Source organism: Varanus komodoensis, unplaced genomic scaffold (assembly GCF_004798865.1).
Source record: "Varanus komodoensis strain SLA01 unplaced genomic scaffold, ASM479886v1 scaffold7_1, whole genome shotgun sequence".
Lineage (NCBI taxonomy): Eukaryota > Metazoa > Chordata > Lepidosauria > Squamata > Varanidae > Varanus > Varanus komodoensis.
In genome coordinates this window covers 11,326,509-11,343,562 of record NW_025336479.1, presented here as the reverse complement: position 1 = coordinate 11,343,562, position 17,054 = coordinate 11,326,509, and the positions used below count along the sequence as shown (strand labels likewise).

Below are 17,054 nucleotides of genomic sequence, written 5' to 3'. Positions count from 1 at the left end.
CAATTCCACCAGGAAGCATGCTGCCACCTTTATAGATATTATTTTCTGGGCATGCTCAATGAAGTACCAGGCTGTGGCCATATGCTCCCCATTCATATTTTCTAAGACTCCCTCTTTGGACACGTGGAGCTCAAAGGCATTCTTGGAAATACTGTTTTGGTGACTGGCACTTCACTTTGCAGCACTTCCAGCCTTTAAGTTAACATTTCAAAAATCTATTTTTAAAAAATTAAGAGGACTAGGAAGATTGGTGGCCCTCAAGAGAAGAAGCTGTGGACACATGGATGCCCACGGAATGCATGTTGTAGATCCCAAGAATACAGGATTGCTTTGCCCTGGGCCATTATTTACCGAAGCCAGAATGATCGGATCAAGGGGGCTTGAGTTTCATTTTCTCTTCATGCATGCAGGCTATTCTGCTGTGATCCCTTGATTTCTCTTGTCTGTCTTGTTTTCAGGTGGAGCCAAATGCCACCATAGCAGAAATCAAGAACCTGTTCACAAAGACCCGTATGTATGAAATAAGACTTTGTGTGTGACTAGATGCAAACCTTCTGCTGGTTTTGTCATTTGTCATTTCATTTCACGATGGGACCCTCACCCTGATGGAAGGACAGAGTGTTGACAGAGCTGAGTAGCTTACAGCTTAAGTCAGGTTATCCAATGTAAATCCTCACCATGACAGTTAAATAATCTGCCCTTGAAAATGCTATTGTTTTCTTTAACTGGAATTGACTTCTGAAAAGTCAGTAGCTTTTGATCGCTCATTTTCATTGCCATAGGCCTCAGAGAATAGAGTGTTTGCCCACATTAAATAAGCTTTGTTACCCTTTCTCGTACTGCCACACTTTGTGATTTAGTGTATACATAACCAGATACAAAGCAGTTTTTTTATTTGTTGTAGCACATGGAGAATTCTGACGTAGACGAGAGGACTGGATTGTTGTATTCATCTGCAGGATTTGGAAATGTTGTAGATGGTTTTATCTAGTTACAAGCATTTGAAGGCTTATAGGGCAGCTAAGGCTGCCTTCATATGCCCACTTGCCTGAGCGTGAGCCCCATTGAACCGCTGTAAAAACAAGTATTGGACGGCACTTACACACTGCTTGGAATGTTGAACTATTTCTCCCTTTTTCTCAGCCTTCACATTCACACTGAGTCATGGATTCAATCAAACTGTACTCTGTGGATGGATGCTGCTTCCGCTTATCTGTCTGAATAGAGAATTAAGATAATAGACATAGACATAAGCATGGACAGGGCTGCACGGCATCATAAATAGATTACTTAAAAAAGAAATGTGGCAGCTGGAAAAGTGCATTATACTCCCATTTTGAAAGACAGCCGCTCTGACATTGCAAATGCTTCTGTGTGATGCTGGCTTATTTGAATGCATGGAGTCTTCTGGCAGCCATATTGGAGCGGATTTGAGGAAACAGCCCTCCTTCAGGATTGTTCAGTATCAGAACTTTCTGAACACCTGAGGGCTGGGAAAAGGTGATTCTTTGAGCGTGATGTATGGAACAAAAAGTAAGGTCTAATCTCCCCAAACTTTGTGGGGAATGTATAAGGTACAAGTTCTTGAAAATGTCAGGGCAGGGCTTGAGATTCGCTGCACAGTTAAACAGTTCCTCTACACTCGAGAATACTTTCCCTTAGCAGGTGACATTGCTGCGTAGGATTCAGAGAGCAGCTGTAAGGATGCGGCTCCCTCCTCAGATTGTAACCAGCCTGTCACACAAGAGCCGCTACCAGGCTCCCAAGGCTCAAATCAGCATCTCTGGTGTCTCCAGTTAGGGCTGCGAAAGAGTTGGGAGCTGCTTGAGAGCTGCCAACATTTGGTGTCCTCAGTACAGACTAGATGGACTGATGGACCGACTCCTTATAAAACCGCTTCATTTTTCTGATTCCAGATCCACAGTGGTATCCAGCCCGGCAGTCTCTGCGATTAGATCCCAGTAAGTTGGTATATCATAAAGCATGCTGATATTTTGGCATTATTTCTTCAGGGAAACTTAACTTAGCAATAAAGTTATGCAAACAAGAAGGAACCCACCCGCCACACCCCCCCCCCCTGCAAAATGGGCTGGAATTCTAGATGGGATGGGCCACTAAGTCTAGATAAGGGAATGCTGCTGACATGAGATTTTCTGACTTTGAAAATTCTTGTAAGAGGCCTAGTTGAAAGCCTGTATAAGCCTGCAAGGAGTAGTCATTTCTGGGAGTGCAGCTGAGTGAGAGCTGGGTGAGAGACTAATCTGCTAGGCTCTCATGCCCCCTCCCCGCCGGTGGCGGCTTCCCCCTTCTGGATGCCAGGCAGCCAGCACTGCCCTAGTGTGAAACCAAGAGCATAGCCGCTGCGTTTGGAGTCTCAGGCAAGGGGCGCTTCATTGCGAGTCCTCCTCTCTTCCAGAGGGGAAGTCCCTCAAGGATGAGGACATCCTTCAGAACCTGCCTGTGGGCACCACAGCAACCCTGTACTTCCGAGACCTGGGAGCGCAGATCAGCTGGGTGACTGTGAGTATGCTGCTTCTCTCTGCAGGAGAGCCTCCTCTGCCCCCTGCCTGGGCCCCTTGTTTCTTACCCTTCCTCCTCTTACCCTTCAGGTCTTCCTCACAGAGTATGCTGGGCCCCTGCTCATCTACTTGCTCTTTTACTTTCGGGTGCCCTTCATCTATGGCCGGAAGTATGACTTCACCACCAGCAAGTACTCTGTTGTGCAGTAAGTATCTACCGGCCATGGGAAGCATTTGACAAGCACGTATGTTTTGCTTGTACTGGACAATGGTTCCACGAACATATCTGGCAACTGGGCCCATGTCAAGGACAAAATGCATATCCTATTTGTCTTTCCTGCCCGGATGGGCTTGCCAATTTCCTTCCTCCCATTCTACTCCTTGGATGGCAAGTTTCCCTGTATCACAGTCCAGCCGGCGTTTCCAGAAGTAGCACTTAAGCAGGGTAGAACACTGGACTCTCTGTGGCTGTTAGGCCCAACTGGAGCATTGTAGCAGCCCATGGCTTCCCCGTGTACTTGCCCTGTGGCAAGATTTTAGGTTAATGCTTCAGTCCGTTTCCAGGGGCAATTGTCCTGAATCTTCAATGGTTAAGGGAAACCAGGAAAACTCTCCAAAGTCTCCTCCTAATTAAAGGCAGTTCAAAATATGGATGCTCAAAGCAGAGCACCAGGAGGACTTTTGGAGAGCTGCCAGTATCTTCTTTCTGGATGATGATGTTCGAAGGTGGCCGCATTCTCCAGTAACCCTGCTACATTATTCCCTTCTGCCAACCCTCTCTGTTTTTGCTTTCCAGCCTGGCCTGCATTTGCCACTCTTTCCATTACGTCAAGCGACTCCTGGAGACCCTCTTTGTCCATCGATTCTCCCATGGGACGATGCCGCTGCGCAACATCTTCAAGGTGAGCAGTGCTGGAGCAGACCCTACAGGAGGGGGCAGGAAAGGGCAAGCAACAAGAGGGCTAGAAAGGCAGCCCTCCAAAGTCCTGCTTGCAGCTTCAGCAAGTGGGATTGGGATCCTTCAGGGAAGGAGGCTGGCCTGTCCTCTGCTTGAGCCCTCCCCCCTTGAGCCATGAGGATGGTTGGCACAGCCGTCAGAGCTGCCTTTTGCTGTGGCTTCTCTAGAGGGCCATTATTTCATGTGTCCTTTCTTATACTTCTCTCCAGAACTGCACGTACTACTGGGGCTTTGCTGCCTGGATGGCATACTATATCAACCACCCTTTGTATACTCCGCCTGGTATGTTGAAAAATGACGAGGAAGCAGAGGTCTTGGTGGTCGGTGATGGCCAGTGAACTGGAGCGGCTTTGACTTTTTTTGTGCTTTACTGGCAGAGTCTGTTCAGGAGAGCAGCAGGGTTTGTTCGGAGGTCATTGGCTGCTCTGCCACACACTACTAGCTTCTGATAGGCTGTGTAGATTCCTCAGGTCTGGGAGGTACAGAAATATGATGGCTCCATAGTTCAGCAGAATCCTAGCTTTCATTCCTCCTGACCCAGATTTTAAATGAGTGTCTTGGTCTAACTGCTGCCAAGATGGGCTTGACAGTGTGTATGTGGTAGTAAGCCTGTGCAGGCATCAAACTGGACTTCTAGGTCATTGGGAAGGAGGTTTCCAGTGCTCCGCGTACCTACTTGAGTGTTAGAATAAGCAGGTATATGCAAACTCTTCCGTGTTCTCCACTCAGAGGGTAGGCCTGTGACTTCTCTTTCCCTCTTCCTGCTTCCCAAGATTGCACAGACTAAATAACCACAGGCGAGCATGATCTTCCCTGATCTCTGACCCTTCCTCCCAACTGATCTTTGCTGTGGGTGGGTGATAGTCACATTGCTGGGATCACTCAGGCATTCCTGACAGAGACTCACCTACCCTCAGAGAATGTTGCAAGTAATGCAAATTATTGCATGACATTTATAGCCCACTTTTCGTCTTCTTGCAAGGAACCCAAGTTCTCATCCTTTACATTTTTCCTCACAACAGTCCTGTGAGGTAGGTTGGGCTGAGGCCCGGTGACAGGCCCAGAAGTCACTCAGTGAGCTTCATGACTGAGAGGGGACCAGAACCTAGTCCCTTCCAGATTCCAGGCCAGCACTCTAGTTATTATGCCACACGGGCATTTAAGCCACTTCCAAAAAGACATGGCTTATACAGACAGGTGACGGAAGGAAGGAATTCTGTTTTTGTGCTGCAGGTGGAGTAGCAGATTAGGACTGAAGGGGCCTCAGATCAGAGTCCCACTCAGCCATTAAGTTCTCAGGAAGACTTTGCCCCTGCAGTTCAGCTAAGCCTACTTCAACAAGTTATCAAGAGGCTAAAAAGCAGGTGGAGAGAGAACCATGTACACTGCAGCAAGCTCCTTGAGGAAAGGCAAGATATGTGTGGAATATTCCATTTTGCCTGATATAAATAACTCCTACACTTAGTTCAATCTTGATACACTAGCCTATGAAGAAGTTCTGTATTAAAAAGGGATCTGCTTTTAGACATTACTTTTCTGAACATCCTGTGCATAGTAGCCCCAGTATTTTAAACACACTGCTGGTTTGGTGACTTGTAAATATTTGAAAAATGACAACAGATCTCTTTCCATTTTTATTTTAAGGGTCAACATACCCCCCTTTTCCCATCCTCATCTAATTGTAGGAGGAAGAAGGCATTTCTTCCTGCCATTTTCCTTTGCAGTAAAGGCAATCCTGCAATCCTGCAATCCTGCCTCACACTGCTTCACAGTCGCTATGTAAACTGCTTGTCATCCTCTTCTGGCAGACTTCTTTGATGCCTATTGTCACTATGGGATTGACTGCTTGTGGGAATGTATCAGTTGTGTCAGAGTTACCACAATGTGCTAACACTTCTGTTTTTTGCTCCCTTGCTTCATCTTCAGCATATGGACATGAACAAGTGAAACTGGCACTTATCATATTCTTGGTAAGGATATGTAGATCCTTCAGGATAGGATGCAGCAGCCCCACACATAGGTTTGAAAGTGGGGCGGGTAGAGGAGGATATGAGATAGAGCAGGGATGGAGGGATGTAGCAACGTGGGACCTACTAGCATGTGGCATTTGGAGCAATGACCAAGCTTTTGGTGGACGTCCGCCCCACATCGAGGCAAGGGTGTCGATCTTACTTCTTTGTGTTGAGACACTGTTGTGCCACACCCAGGGCAACCTGTTTGTGGCGTGAGCCCTGTGCAGACTGATACCTGGCACAAACTGCAATTAATTAATTATTGTTTTAGTTTATTGTGTATTTTGTTATGTTGTGAGCCGCCCCGAGGCTACGGCAAGGGGCAGCGTAGAAATGTTTTAATAAATAAATAAATAAATAAATAAATAATCAATCCTCCACGTGAAGAGAGAGATTTTATTTCCTTGGGAAGTAAAATAGGTGCAAAGTGTGGTGAGGTAGAATAGAATTTACTGGGTTAGTCTGTGGAATGTATTTTTTAAAAAGATAAAATACATCTAGAATTCTACATAAAAGTTTATGTAAGGCAAAATTTTATATTTGGGCTTTACTAAAACAAAATTTTAAAGGCCAGTTATCGATGGTGGGAGGAGGAGATACAGTGTGATTGTTCCTTGGATTTGCACATTCAGGTTTCTGTCTTTCCCTCCAAGCTGGTTCCTGAGATTTTTGCAAAAGCATGTGCGTAGCCTTCGGATTCCTTTCATGCAGGAACCTGTATGACGTCTGGTGGTACAGGGAACTGTGAGAGGTGTTTGGCTCCCGTATGTTGACAATAGCTTTCTTTTCTCCTGCAGTTCTGTCAGCTGGGAAACTTCTCCATTCATATTGCACTGAGGAACCTGCGCCCTGCTGGTAAGTAGAGAAGAGAGCCATGGGGACATCCCAAGGCAAAAAGAAAGCAGTGATCAGCAGTATGCTAAGGGCCTGCTGCTCTGTCTTGGAGCTATTAGGCTGAAGGGACACATGGCACAAGGCACTTGCAGCCCGTGGCAGGTGAATGCCCATGTGCTGTCTTTGATGGCCTTCTAACTGAGGAAAAAGACTGCTGAGATCTGAGCAGGCCAGAAAATGCCAGCACTCACAGTGAACTCTGATCCTGTGCAAAGGTGCACAGTTACTTTTTTGTAGGAAAGCTGGGATTGGCAGAGTTGTGCATTTGGAAAAGGATTTGAGTGGGGAAGAGCAGAAGAGGTGATAGTATTATGTACAGATCATAGGCCATTGCTTGAAAGCAACTCTGGCCAGCTTCTAAATTAGCCAGCCTCAATGCTTGGGTTGTTTGCCTGGCTAATTTAGAAGCTGTCCAGAGCTTCCAATCAAGCCAAGGGTGCTTTTGTTGACAGTAAGACACAAAGAATATTTAAGATATGGGATTCTAAAAACCAAATGCTACTGAAGTGGGCTTCCCACTTGTACAAGGCTTTGTTGAGACTTGTTCCAGTTTGTACACACTGAGCTTAACTGTGCTTTAGTGTTATTTGTGAATCAGCCAGAGCATCATGAAATAAATCTAATTCTTCTTACTACTTCCAGGCTCCAAAACTAGGAAGATCCCATATCCTACCAAGAACCCCTTCACATGGCTTTTCTTGCTGGTCTCCTGTCCTAATTATACCTATGAGGTGAGAAAAGCATAGAGCCCTATAGCAAATGGGTGAGGTTTGAATTCGGAAGGGACCTTCCCTTGCCTCCATGTATCTTGCTCTGTATCCCTCTTCACATAAAGTATGTGGCTAAGGAGACAATTTCTAGGTAGGCATTCAGACAGCATAGCGTTCCCCTCTTCTAGCTACGTGATGTGCTGGGTTAAATAGCAGGATGCTCCTTACCCTATTTTACACTGCAGAGACAGCACTGGGTAAACCTTGGTTTGATGTTTGCCGAGATAAATCTTACATTGCTCTGTAAGATGCAGCTTGAGCATTTGCTGTTCTCCAAAACTCGACTCCTGATTTGTTATAGCATAATGCCTCCCGTGCACAGGGATTTATATTGAGATCAGTTGCCCAGTGCAGACTTGTTTCAAGCCTGGCTGCCATACTCAGCTGAGCTTTGATATTTCCTTTTCACTGAGAGTAGCGTGGCTACTTCGTTCTGCTTGCACATTGACCAAGGGCCACAATTCCGTCTAGAGCAGTTGGGTGGTTGACCCGTTACATTTAAAGGGGAGTAGTCTGTTCCAGAGATTTTTCAGTGCCGATCATAATTGCCTCTCCTCTCCCTTGTGAGTGTGACTGGCAGCCAAAAGGGCTACAGCAGCTGTGTGTTTATTCGGCCATAGCTTAGGAACACGTTCATGTCTCGGGGCATTGCCTCGTCTGTCACAACCCTGAACTGGTGCTTCCTTCTCTTCCAGGTGGGATCCTGGATTGGTTTTGCTATTATGACTCAGTGCCTTCCAGGTAAGTCTTGCCCCAGACTTTACGCACATCAGGTTCTTACCTTAGATTTCCTTAATGATAACTTGTGGGGGGAAGGGATCGGTATAAGGCTGCATATCTTTCTTCCTCTCCCAGCCCCTTCTGTTTCTGGTGTGACAAGGTTCCCTTCCTTTTGAAGTCAATAGGGTCCATATGTTTAAACAAGCACAAATAGCTTGTTCTTCTTAGGCCAAGCAGGATAACAAATCAAGCCTGCAGGACACAGCAGTTGTGGCCTCTGCTTCTTACTCAGGCAGCTCCATTCCTTGTGGAGGCAGAACCCACGAGGTTTGTCCTCTTCTCTCTCCATGTCCATTGCCTCACTTCTTTTTCGGAACAGTTAGAGCTGAAGATGTTCTCATCTATTATTTTGATGTGTCATAAAGGTACTAGGTAGTACCTTAACATTTAGTAGTAGCTCTTGCTGAGACAATAATGCCAGGGTTTTATCTTAGGGATGCAGAACTTCAGACCCGGATTCCTAATCTGGTCATCCTGCATTCAGCAGAAAGCCATGCCCTCTTCTCCCAACCACATCTTCCTTCCCCCAACAACAAATCAGTCGGTAGCTCTCCAGTTTTTGTGCAGGTTTTCACCCATTTCAAAATATGGCAATAGCTTTCCTTAGTTACTGGCAGTAACAGCTTTAAACTAAAGTAATGCTAGTATTTTTGCTCTGCACTGAGCAATTCAGTCTCAGCATAAATTATATAAGGGGACCAAAATACTAGTGAATTGAATTCTGTAGAGGGCCAGAAAGAGGCTTTCCCTTGCTGTAGATTTTGAAGTAGGGTAGTAGGGTTGTAGTTCACCTAATGCCCTTCAGATCTTTTGGACTACAATTCTGACCAAATGTGACCATGGGCCGTGCTGCTTGTGGTTTATGGGAGATCTAGCCAAAACACTTGGAGGCCCCAGGTGGTGGGAAGTCTAGCTCTGGTTTTCCTGCATCAGGCAGGGGATTGGACCTGGTGGCTTACAAGCAGCACCCTAGTGCAATGATTCTAGATAATTTAGTAGCCCAAGGCAGACACTGTCGTCTCAGAATCACAGGCACTTTTAGGGTTGCTTAATTGGTGGCCCACTTGTCTCCAGTTTCCCATTACCTTGTAGAATGAATTTCCAGTGAACCCACTCCGATGATTATCAGAAAATAGGAAGCAGAGGTGTCTCTTTAGACACATAACAAGTAACGTCTCTGTTTTGCCAACAGTGGCTCTGTTCTCCCTGGTTGGATTTATCCAAATGACCATCTGGGCAAAGGGGAAACACCGAAGTTACCTCAAGGAGTTTCGGGATTACCCACCGCTGCGTTCGCCCATCGTCCCCTTCCTGCTCTGAGCTGGAGGTGGCTGTCTCCAGGTCTGGGCCAGTAGTTTGGATTGTTTTTTACCTTGCGAGTGGCTGTAATTGGAGCCTAGAATGGGGTTTTCTCTTGCTGTCTGCATTGTGGTTGGAGGGAAGCTGCAGGAATTGCTTGCTTATGCAGGTTATGGCCTCCTCACCCTCCACCCCCACCATCTTTGTCCTTATCCCATTCTGAGCTTGGAATAAGCATTTGCCACAAAGCACCATGAAGCCAAAGGCTGCAGCAGAGTACAGAGGGAACAATTCAGTTTTATAGAGGACAGCACGAAGCAGCTGCTGGGCATTATGTCTGTGAGAGCAGGTGCCAGAAAATTAATCTAGGCAGCTAGAGCCTGACCTAAAGAGAAAACTTGCCTCTCCTCTTGACTGCTTAGAACAGGTACCAGCCAGATACTTGTCCCTCTCCTAGCTCAGGTTTTGGCATCCTCCTTGGCTAAGTGAGCCCTCTAGTGGCTATTATTGGTAGGGCATAAGCTTACCAGGTCACCTCTTGACCTCAGTAGTAGCTTTCTGGAGGAAGTGATCCTGCTAAGAACCTCATGATGAGGCTGTCTTCTTTTATCAACATGGTCTTTTGCATCCTTTGGCCCCCTTACTCAGCAAAAAAGCATTGGTGCTTGAGACCCACATATTAAAGCTGGAAGATACGAGCAATACAATTAATATATTTTTCCAAAAGTTATTTTGTTATGTAATTCTAGCTACATAGGGCAGGTAAGGAAAGGCTGATTTATAGCAAGGTGTAGGAGTGATTAGAGATTCTGCTGCAGAAACAAGGGGGACACACTGGGGGTGACTGGGGAGCAGCCATACTTCGTATTGTATGGGTAGTTTCAGCACCATACAGGGTTGAAACCAGCAGTTCATCTTAGGTGTAAATGCCTCCCCTTTCCTGTAACAAGTGGATTCTAATTGTCACTGTGCAGCCCTGTTTTTTCTCCACACTCCACCTGCTAAGCAGCAAGCCCCATTGTGGGGGAATTGGTACAATAGGACTTAGCTGGGAGAGGAGGTCATTGAGAGGAGGGTCAGAAAAACCACTTTCCACATCATTTTCTTTCTGCTCTTTTGCTAATCACTTCATGCATTTTCTCCAGACTGCAGGTCCATTCCTGCCTAAAAGTGTGCATTCTTTGAAAGTGGCCTCTAGGCTATGATTGAAAACTATGCTTACAGTGGCACTGAGAAGATCTTGGGGAAAAATGCTTTGAAACACAGCTTGGAGTTGTTTTCAGTGACAGAGAAGAAAGAAAGAAAAGACCTGCAGTCTTAACTGTAGAAAAATAAAGTATTATAGAAATGGATAGTCTGTTGGATAGTCTGAGAAGAATCTGCTTCTCCTTTCCTGTTTGTCTTAAGGTTACTAAAGTTGCAATCCTTCATACTTTGAAGTCGGCCCCATTTAAGTTAGTGGGACATACTTCAACGCAAACATGCCTAGGGTCAGGTTGAAAGTTTGCAAGAGTCTTAGTTTATGCTGCATGTGAGCAGCAAGAAACTGGAAACCTGCTAGGCTCAATGGCAGCTGTTTAAATGAGCCACTGCTATGGTCTGTTTTGTGTCAAATTGACTTCTTGGAACTACACCAATAAAAAACTGATCCAGCCACTGGGTTGTGCCAGATTGTGTCTTTGTGGAGCAACATGTGGAAGGACTTGTCTCATTCAAGGGAGGACTACATGCAGGGAAGGGTATAAAACATGTTTGCTTCATATTGGATTATCCTTTCTGAAAGAGAGGACATATGTAGGATGCTAACAAGCAAACCAAGAAACGGGGAGTATATAGCGCTAAAAAGATGTTCTCATCTCACATGGTTAGTTACACCAAGACAAGGGTGGCAGTCTGGAAGAGAACCCACTCTGTATTCCTTGTGGGTGAGGAGCATGTCCCTGCCTCACCCAGTAAGTGCACACATACAGACACACTTCCAGGGGAAACTGTGGAGAGCTAGGAGGTTCTCCCACTCTGCACATGCTCCTTCCAATCCATGCTCTCTTCCCAGCCTGCCAAGCAGCTGCTGGGGACACAAGGGGAAGCAAACATGGAAGCTGCACTGAAGGTATTCAAGGCCCAAATCCACACCGCCCTTCTGTGTTTTAGCTGAATCAGAAAGCCGTGTGTATGTTTCAGTCAAGACCCAACATAAAAAAAACTTCATATAGTGCTGGTGCCACCAAGTCTGACTCCTCTAGATTACTCCAGCATTTACCATCTCCTCATAGGTGTAAGCGGTTCTACACCCTGCCCCAAGGATGCTGGCTGTCTTTGATCTTGGCTTACTACCACCTCTTCCTATATGGTGAAGCAGCAATTCCTTGTAGAACAAAGCATCTACACCAAACTCGAAGGAAAGTACAAAGGGAATACCCATTCGATATGGAATGCTGGCCACCTTCTGAATGCAGTTGGGGGGTCTCTGTGTGCACAAACTGTCAGTCCACTTTGGTCTGGCCAACAGTAAATGGTGCTTCCTACAGCCCAGAAATGAAAGACCACCTCTTATTACAAGATGATCATATGAGGAGTGGAATTTCACAATTCCCTTCCGAGAATTATGAGAAATTTAACATCCTTGAAAGCTAAGCATTCATTAGCTCTAACATTCAAGTCCAATCCACATTCATTTCCTCTCAAGGTATTCAAGGTAAACAGTAATTGTTTCAGACCCGGGTACAGGATACTGTCTTTATTGTTTTCAACGAAACAGACTCTGAGGTCTGTAGAAGCTTGCAGAAGGACCAGGAGACTCCTTGAAGCCAGTTAGGATGCTGCTTCTGCTTGTTTCTTTTGTTCAATACGTTTCTTCCTAGCCAGCAAACGCCGCTCCCGTTCAAATTCTTTCATGCGCATGACATAGCTATGGGAAAGTACACAAGGGCAGATCAGTTTGGAGCAGCTGACCCCTACCAAACTCACTGTACAAAGTGCAAGAAGAGGTTAGTTGCTTTGAATCCCTCAAAATTACCCCACTTGTATGCCTACATTTCATTTGTATGCCACTTGATACAACAAAACTTCGAAGGGTGTAATCTTACAGCTTCTCAATGTTTTCTGGCTAGCTACTTCTTTGAGGATATGACCAGGCCTTGGGGAGGCAAAAAGGGGGTGCAGTGGTGAAGGGAGGAGGCTGGACTGACAGGTTGCACTGATTCCTATCAGTGCCCCAGCTTCCTTTTCCTACCAGGAGTTAACCTAGGTAGCCGAAAAAAGCTGCTACTGCTGCAGAACAGAGCAGACTGTGCCCTAAGAAGTTTACATACTAAATATTAAAATACTTAACTGTATGTACAAAAATAACAACTAGAAAGCAACAGAAGATGGAGCAGCATCATATAATCTACAAGGTTCAGTGAGACCAGGCTTTAACATTTAGCTTTCCCACACATCAGGCAGATACTCTTAGAAATGTATACCAGTACAGGGCTCCCTCATAACTCTGGGAACTTGTACAGAAACAAAGCATGAGTGCTCCAGAGCCAACCCATGGTTCACCCAGAGTTAATAAGGAATAGCCAGCATATCAATATAGAAGATCTCCAACCCCCTGCCCATGGGGGCTGACCATCCAATAAATGATAGCTTGTTTCAAACTAGTCATGTTACTGGACAGGACATGTCCACCTCCAAGCCCAGGAAAGGACTGTTTCAGAACCACGGCTAATGCACAGCAAGGAAGAACGGACAAAGGGAAGCAATGAACAAGAAAGGAGGCAATGCTGCAACTTACTCCTGGTGCTCACAATAATCCCAGTCATGCCGCTCATGTTTGCATGCAAAGATATTAGGAAAATGGTCACGTTTGCACTTCAGCAGTTTAATTAAATAATGGGCACAATAATCCCGCTGTTGCAGAGTGAGCTTAGCATCATCCATCTGCTTCTGTGTTGCTATCATCACTGGGAAAATGGAAGAGGAAGAAACAGACAGAAATGTGGTTAAGAGCCAAATAGAAGGTGAACGGGTTGAAAACTTTCTATCGATGCTAGGAGTAGTAGTGCGATACGACCTTTCCAACTCTGATCTGCAAATTAGTTTTAACTGATCTAAGTCATATCAGTTTATATATCAAGAACTCCAGTCTCAAAGGGATGTGAACAGCATTCACAATCAGCAGTGGTTTTACAAAAAGTTTACTTTTATTTGTGAACGCTGCTTTTGTTGTATTTAATATATATTTATTATACTATGAATAGGCATCAGACAGGTAAGAAGGAAATCTTTCTAACAAAAGTTCTTGTCCTCAGCTTACAGCTATGTGTGTCAGGTCTTATTTCAATGTATTTCAGGCAAGTACATCATTATAGGCCATCTTTTGTGCTAGTTACACTTCAGATAACCTACATGCATTTTTCCCCTTGTGGAGCAAAAAAGTCTTTGCACCAAGTTACCAAATACTTTTGTGTGTTTTATTTCTTTCTCATCCTCCCCACCATTTACACAGACACACAAAGAGAAACCTGTATATGCATTTGCTCTTTTAATAACTCCCTGCATCTCATGAAGATGGCCTTAGTTCATGCAAGCTAATACCATAATAAATTTGTTAGTCTTTAATGTGGCACTAAATTCTGTTGATTTTACTGCAACAACTCTATCATAAATGCCCTCCCGCCCCTTGAGATCAGGGAATGTCCATATATGCCCTCCTGCCCCTTGAGATCGGCGGCAGAGGCCCTTCTCTGGGAGCCCTCCATGAAAGATATTAGGAGGGTGAGTACCCGGAGGAGGGCTTTCTCTGTGGTGGCGCTCAACTTATGGAATGCGCTCCCCAGAGAGGTCTGCCTGGCGCCGTCGTTATTTGCTTTTCGGCGCCAGGCCAAGACCTTTTTATTTAAACGTTATTTTAACTGTTAATTTTATTGATTTTAACAATTTTTTGCCAGAATGTCTCCAATATTTTATGTAATTGTATCGATTATATTTATTTATGGTTTGGAAGCCGCCCCGAGGCTTATGCGAATGGGGTGGCATATAAGTTCTCCAATCAATCACTAACAAGAATCCCTGTCTGGCTAAAAAGAATTCTGTTGAAAGAGATCACATTCCTTAGAAGCTGCACTGCAGGGATACGTCTCAGAATGCCTTTAATCGATACACCAGTACTAATGACAGCAAATATTGCACAAAACCACAGACTCCCCCATATCAGCTTTGTGGCAAGATGTGACCAGCAACCACCTGTCTTTCAACATAGGCCAGGTGTACAGATGGAGATTTCCGTTCGATTCTTTTATTACGTTTATTGCAACCGTTCTCTGAAGAGACTGGGGGTGTAGCGGTGTCCCCTGCCCCATTTTATCGTGACAACGCCCTGTGAGGCAGCGCCTTGCACAAGGCCACCCTCACCACTCGCGCTCAGGGCAGAGTGGGTACCTGAACCTGGGCGGCCACCTCAGTCCTAATCTGATCCAGCCGCCCCGCAACCTGGTTGCGGCTGCAGCTGCGTTGGACAGAAGCTCCCAGCCACGAATGGTAGGAATTGCAGGCCCGCGCACTTGGAAGGGGCCAGGTTGGTGGGGATGCTTCAGCCAGTGCACCACGCCGGTTGCCCGGAGCCGCAGCTGCCACGCTACGATGCCAGCCTGGGAAAGGGGGCTTCGCCCGCGCGCCCCGCTGCACCGCGAGCAGAGGGGTGGCCTGGGCGGGCCGGGCTCCGAGGCGGAAAGCGGGCAGGGGCGGGGCCAAAGCCCGGTGACCTTCGCCTCCGCTCACCGCGTTCCTTGCGCTCCGGGAAGCCATACAGAGGGTCGAAGGTGGGCATGTTGTTCGGGTCCGGCTCCACTTCGGCATCCCAGAAATACCGGCGGGCCAAGTGGGCCCCCATCGTCCCGGTCCTTGTCCCCGCCGCCGCTCGGTGCGACTCTTCCCAACCCCAGCTCCCTAGCTTTTCCCGGAACCGGAAGGAAATCCTTTCACCAAAGATGATAGGCTAGAGTGGCACACTATACTTCCGGTAAGGGAATGAATCCCTCTATTGTAGACGTATGAAAAATGGAAGAGTAGTGAGAACCAGCAAATGGCACCGCACGTTATTCCTCGGAGTCCATTTTTAAATGCTGCCATTTTTAACAACGAGAAGTGACTTGAACTACTCGTAGAAATGCCATCGTGGCTGTTTGCGTAAAGAAGGGTATTCGGAAAAAGAGCAGTGCCCAGTTTCTGTACCTTCTAAGATCTTTTATCGTCGGATTTTTTTTTTAAATTTTAGTTTTTCAGCATTTGAAAAATGGCCTCACTGATGGAAGTACAGTCTATTAGCCTCTGCTGCAAGGTGGATGAGGCTAGCTTATGACTGCTGATGTGGGAAGGTCAGCATTCGACTAGGGGTCCAGGTTATCGCAACCCTGCAGTGCAGCTCGGTAGTCTACCCTGATTGTAGTCTGAGGGTTGGGATGGAAGTGAGAGCACAGCATCCAACAACACTGCAAGGTTAGTCCAAGCACTACCCTCTCCACATTGCAAGTTGCGGGTTCCTTTTAAAGTGTTGTACACAGCCTTGCCCTATACAGTAGGTTGCTGTTAATATCGATGGGGCTGAGGCTGGCTTGGATTCCCATATTAAAGCAAAATAGCCTATTTGATCCTATATTATGAATACTCAAAACCCTGATTTTGGGGCTCAGTGAAACTTAAATAAGTGTATATAGGACTGGAGCCTAAATCTACTTAGATACTTCCCCTCACAACAGACATGATATACAAATCAATAGGGTATAACTTTCATAGGTAAAATCATGCAATCATCGACACATAGATGAGCCAGAGAAAAAACCCCTTTTCTAGAAATCAGCATTTGTACATCCTTGAATTGTAGCTGACATGAACCAGGCCCAGTTCCAGAGAGGGCCAGCTTGATGGATAACAGCAGCTCAGACTAGGGGCAATTCACAACCACCCACCCCATCCTCCTTCTCTTCTCTGAAATAGCACCCATCCTCCTCCCTTCCTTCCCAGGTATGCAGGTGGGAAAGAGCATGCCATTATAACCTTTTACTAATATAACCTAGCAGAAGCTGCTGTGTTATCTGTAGCCCTTTGATAGTCAATGTATAAAAGGGCCGACTGAGGGTTGCCCAGGTGTGCATTCTGGAATGATAAATTGGCAGTTGGTTATTCTCAAGAATAAATCTTCAAAAGAAAATCTTCCCCTGTTGTGCATTTTGGGCATATGCAAGATCAGGTCAACACACACGTTCTCTCAATCTAAAATCAACATTCAGTTTGTTAATTTATTCGATTTATATCCTGCTTTTTTCTTACAACAAACTCAAAGCAGCTTACACCTCCTCCTGCTCTCAATCTTATCCTCACAAAAACAACCCTGTGAGGTAGGTTAGGCTGAGAGTCTATGACTCACCCAAAGTCACCCAGTCTGTTCCATGGCTGAATGGAGACTAGAACCCAGGTCACCTGAGTCACAAACCTATGCTCTTAACCACTGCACCACACTGGCTTTCTATTGACTTGCATACAGATGAATCATATTTTTAAAAGTCTAAAAATGAAAATAAAGAGCAGGGATTCCTGTCTTTGCTGCTATCATTAATTGTTGAAGATGTACCTGCTGCCCAGTCATTCAGACAGTACAAAATTGAATTTCTCCATTTATTTCTATGGACAGATAAAACTTCCACTAAAGGGGAATACAAAAGCAATTTTTACATCTCTGTGGCAAAACTAATGCTTGTCCCCAACCCACTAATCATGTAAATAGAGGCTGCAAATAAAAGAGAAAACTATAAAGCACATCTGAGACTAATGTTCTATCCCC

General features: G+C 45.7%; 2 protein-coding genes across 3 annotated transcripts in view; one reads left to right on the top strand and one right to left on the bottom strand.

Moving 5' to 3' along the window:
* TECR (trans-2,3-enoyl-CoA reductase) overlaps positions 1–10,888 on the top strand; it is a 38,476-nt gene extending 27,588 nt beyond the window's left edge. For both annotated transcript variants that reach the window (XM_044453584.1, XM_044453583.1), the window contains 11 exons: positions 459–510; positions 1,917–1,961; positions 2,417–2,520; positions 2,610–2,725; positions 3,316–3,421; positions 3,687–3,759; positions 5,404–5,447; positions 6,287–6,344; positions 7,026–7,114; positions 7,849–7,894; positions 9,126–10,888. In XM_044453584.1, the coding sequence (XP_044309519.1) occupies positions 459–510; positions 1,917–1,961; positions 2,417–2,520; positions 2,610–2,725; positions 3,316–3,421; positions 3,687–3,759; positions 5,404–5,447; positions 6,287–6,344; positions 7,026–7,114; positions 7,849–7,894; positions 9,126–9,253 (861 nt within the window). In that variant the 3' untranslated portion in view covers positions 9,254–10,888. The remainder of the gene's footprint in view (positions 1–458; positions 511–1,916; positions 1,962–2,416; positions 2,521–2,609; positions 2,726–3,315; positions 3,422–3,686; positions 3,760–5,403; positions 5,448–6,286; positions 6,345–7,025; positions 7,115–7,848; positions 7,895–9,125) is intronic.
* Positions 10,889–11,954: 1,066 nt separating this feature from the next.
* On the bottom strand, positions 11,955–15,188 carry NDUFB7 (NADH:ubiquinone oxidoreductase subunit B7). Its single transcript, XM_044453798.1, has 3 exons — positions 14,996–15,188; positions 13,011–13,179; positions 11,955–12,140 (listed from the first exon to the last, which is right to left on the bottom strand). The coding sequence occupies exons 1-3, from the start codon at positions 15,105–15,107 to the stop codon at positions 12,044–12,046; spliced, it is 378 nt and encodes a 125-aa protein (XP_044309733.1). The 5' UTR covers positions 15,108–15,188; the 3' UTR covers positions 11,955–12,043.
* Between the last annotated feature and the right edge of the window lie 1,866 nt (positions 15,189–17,054).

Coding starts and splice junctions, on each gene's coding strand:
- NDUFB7 (XM_044453798.1), bottom strand. CDS start 15,107: ATGGGGGCCCACTTGGCCCGCCGGTATTTCTGGGATGCCGAAGTGGAG. Junction 13,180..14,995: donor CCCGGAGCGCAAGGAACGCG/GTGAGCGGAGGC, acceptor CCATTTTCCCAG/TGATGATAGCAACACAGAAG. Junction 12,141..13,010: donor GATTATTGTGAGCACCAGGA/GTAAGTTGCAGC, acceptor ACTTTCCCATAG/CTATGTCATGCGCATGAAAG.